General features: G+C 37.2%; 1 protein-coding gene across 2 annotated transcripts in view; it reads right to left on the bottom strand.

The window, feature by feature from the left end:
• Positions 1-2,043: 2,043 nt before the first annotated feature.
• Positions 2,044-4,023, bottom strand: part of LOC111403119 (S-adenosylmethionine synthase 3-like) — a 2,662-nt gene continuing 682 nt past the window's right edge. For both annotated transcript variants that reach the window (XM_023031506.1, XM_023031507.1), the window contains one exon: positions 2,044-3,569. In XM_023031506.1, the coding sequence (XP_022887274.1) occupies positions 2,384-3,562 (1,179 nt within the window). In that variant the 5' untranslated portion in view covers positions 3,563-3,569 and the 3' untranslated portion in view covers positions 2,044-2,383. The remainder of the gene's footprint in view (positions 3,570-4,023) is intronic.

Genomic DNA, 4,023 nt, shown 5'->3' with positions numbered 1-4,023 from the left:
TGGGGGGGAGTGGGTGGGGGGGGGGGAGGGGATGGAGAAGAAGATGAATAGTGTTTTTGTGTTTTGATTTAATTATTAATAGGGAAAATTGCAGCTGTAATTAGTTGTAAGCCCAGAAATGACATCAGATCGCAAAAGCTTAATATTATAATTAGTTGCCCACTGGAAAATTGGGAAGAAATACTGAAGTCCAAGAAGTAATTTTCTAAACCATGTTTGGTTCTTAAATTCGTGAAGTGGATCGTTGGGGAAAAATATTTCTGAGAGCCTCTACTGGAGTTTCTGAACAGTGGTTTTGTGCGGTGGCAAGCACACTTCATGGGTTTCCAACGGCAGCATTGCATCTCCAGAAATTGTTATGGTGGTTGTGGTGCCGCTGTTTCCGCCAGAAAAGTGCTCCACTCTGTTGGAATTCAAAACCATTGTTGCAGAAATGAACTAATGGGTGGGTGCCGATTTTTTGGTGGGATTTGGTTTTGTGAAGTGGGTGGGTAGGGGTGAATGGAGAAGAAGATGAATCGTGTTTTTGTATTTTGATTTAATTATTGATATATTGTAATTATTTTTTTGGTTGAAAAATGTAAAGTTACCATTTTATCCTTTTAAAGTTAGTCAAAATAATGGTCAATGTTAAATCTTTGGCCAACTAACGGTCAAATTAACAGTTTCCATCCATTTGGAATTTCACCGCGAGTTTTTGAAAGGTTTGGTTTCGTGTGTGGCACAAAATAAAGGTTTGGACAAAGTTTGCTAATAAACGAAATGTTTGGTACTTCGGCTGCAATTTTCCCTAGAAGATATACCATAAATAGAATATAGCACAATCACATATATGAATTCGTGAGTGTTGGTGTTATAAGAGTTGGTAATTATAAGAAAAACAACAATCTTAACTATATTTTTAATTATGTGTAATCCAATACAACACACTACCATAGTGAATAAGTAGTGAAATCTTAAAATTTTCAATTGATGAATAGCATAAGTTATTCCGATATAGATATTGTCAACTATATTACATATATATTGGGCTTCATTCATTTATATAAGTGGGATGGTCATATAAATTCAACTCACAGTTCTAAGTGCAACAGAAAAAAAAAAGTTATAGACATTACATAATTCATATGCTCTTGTTAGTTTAATTTCAATAGGTGATGTAAATATGTATAATTAAAATTTTTAGCAAATGGATTCTGGACAAAATGAAACTCGTGATATTTGACCAAATTCGCATTCAATATCAAACTGGCCTATAAATTGGTTTACAAAAATCGAAATAAAGTGAATTATTTGTGTTGCATTAGTTAGGATATGTTAGAAATTGATATAATTACATGTAATCTCTATAAAGGAAAAATATGAAACACAATTCTGATTAATCAAATTTCAGATTGCACAACAGTGAAGACCTTACTACAACCTCTGCGATTATGAGTAATCCCTATTGTAATGTTAATTGCTTAGTAATAATCATTTGTTGTTTGAATTTGAATCTCCATATATTTAGCATATGGAGTTAATATCACCATTTTCTTTCCTCTTGAAATTTTCAGTTATGGTTTCTAAAAAAATTCATATATAGTAGTAATATAGAAATTTTAGTGTAAAAATGAACTGGACTTTTGCTAGGCTAATTTCGACACAATTTCTAAACAAAAATACGTACACATTTTGGCTTTTAAATGTGCATATGCAGTCAACGCATTATCACGAGCATATCCCATATGTGAGACATTTCGAAAACGTCTTGAACATATGCGCTCATTTTAGAACACTAATAGCTGGTATAGTTTTTCTATCATTTGCACCAAAAAATGGCGGTTCAGGAGCTTAATGTCAAGAGAACAAAGGTTGGGCTAAAAGTGCAACAGCACACAATAGGTTGGGGATGCTGCAACTTAGCCTAAAACACTTAAGAACCCTTCATATTTGCATTGTTCCTCGACTAGAAATCTATGGGTAAAAGTATAGACTACAGAACAAGTTTACTTCAATGCAGCATTTGTTAACCTGAAGCAAATGGTAAATATTAATACTCATAAATAAATCCGCCATCCATAATTCAACTCCAATTGAAATGGTTAAAAAAAATGATCAAATGAAACAAAAGAGTTTTGCGAAATACCTCCAAACAATAATTCCCTAACAAGGGAGATACAATAGAAAAGAAAGGGGAAAAAAAGAGACAAAAAACATATACTCCAGCTCCGGTTCCTCGAGCTAAATCACTAAAACCACTAAAGTCCCGCCATAATGGAGTCCTGGAAATGAAATTGTAACGTTAATATGCCCAATGAACCTTATTTATTAATCTGTAACCACTTCGATTTCCACATGAAATCAACTTGAGGAAACATTGTCCAGCTGGTAAACCACGTACTCAAGCTTTAGGCTTGAGGATCTTGACGGTTTCCCAGGTGAAATCGGGATCATCACGGTCAAAATGACCATAAGCAGCTGTTTTTTGGTACCTTAAGTTGCCTCCTCTCAACAAATCAAGATTGATGGCGATCATTCCTGGCCTGAAGTCAAACTGCTCCTTAATAAGAACCAGTATGTCCTTATCGGGAATCTTACCTGTCTTGTAGGTATCAACAAACACTGAGAGTGGTTCAGCAACACCAATTGCATAAGAAACTTGCACAATGCACCGGCGAGCAAGTCCTGAAGCCACCACACTCTTCGCAGCCTGCCTAACAATATAAGCACCACTCCTATCTACCTTTGTAGGATCCTTACCGGAGAAAGCACCCCCACCATGAGCACCCCAACCACCATAGGTGTCGATGATAATTTTTCTACCAGTGAGTCCTGCATCTCCATGGGGTCCACCAATAACAAATCGACCAGATGGGTTGAGGTGGAAGATCGTGTTTTCATCAAGGTACTGAGCAGGGATGACGGGCTTGATTACATGCTCTTTCAAATCTGCAGCAATTTCTTCATTTGTTACGGTCTCATCATGTTGGGTTGAGATAAGAACGGTGTGTACTCTAATAGGAACCATTGCACCACCATCATTCCTGTACTCAACAGTAACTTGGGTCTTGCCATCAGGTCTCAGCCATGGGCAAGTCCTGTTCTTTCTTACTTCAGTGAGCTTGGCACCAAGCTTGGTGGCAAGGACATGAGTGAGGGGCATGAGCTCCGGTGTTTCATCAGTGGCATAGCCAAACATGTGACCTTGGTCACCAGCTCCGATTTCCTCAGGTTTCTTGGTCAGATGACCATGAACTCCCTGGGCAATGTCAGGACTCTGTTGCTCGATGTTTACGAGCACCTTGCAGTTGTCCGCATCAAGACCAACATCAGGTGATGTGAAGCCAATGCCCCTGCACGTATCTCGAACTATCTTCTCATAATTTACATTGGCCTTGGTTGTGATTTCTCCAAAGACCATGACCATATTAGTCTTTGTGCAGGTTTCACAAGCAACTTTGCTCTCTGAATCTTGTTCTAGGCAAGCATCAAGAATGGCATCTGAGACTTGGTCGCAAAGCTTGTCAGGATGGCCTTCATTGACAGACTCTGAGGTGAAAAGGAAGGTTTCCATGTCCATGTCCCCTCTGAAAATCATTCAGAGAACATGTAGATATATGTGTTAGACATTTGAAAATTCAAATAATAACAAACGTGTGAATTATTTCCATATTCAATGTGATGCTCCCCAAAATAGTAAATAATGCCACCCCTAATGATCTATACATCTCAATATAATGTCAAAATGATTTAACGTTTAGATTTAAGAGGCAAATTGTATACTTGTGGCTTTTAAGAACAACTGCAAATCATAATTGTATGTCGCCTATCTACAGTTTTACAACACCTAAAAATTTCATGGAAGAAATTGACATATCAATTGGTTTCTGAAACAAGGCATTTCAATATGTCGTTAGGTTCTTGCACTTCTATGTTGGAATTTACATCTTAGAAGTACATTTTGACGCACCACATTTTTCCTCTGTAACAAGAACAATATCCCACCTTGTAACATAATTAATGCTCCAGACTACGAATTTT

This window comes from Olea europaea, chromosome 11, assembly GCF_002742605.1.
Source record: "Olea europaea var. sylvestris chromosome 11, O_europaea_v1, whole genome shotgun sequence".
NCBI classification, from domain to species: Eukaryota; Viridiplantae; Streptophyta; class Magnoliopsida; order Lamiales; family Oleaceae; genus Olea; species Olea europaea.
Note: the sequence above shows the minus strand (reverse complement) of the source record. Positions and strands in the feature narration are given on the sequence as shown.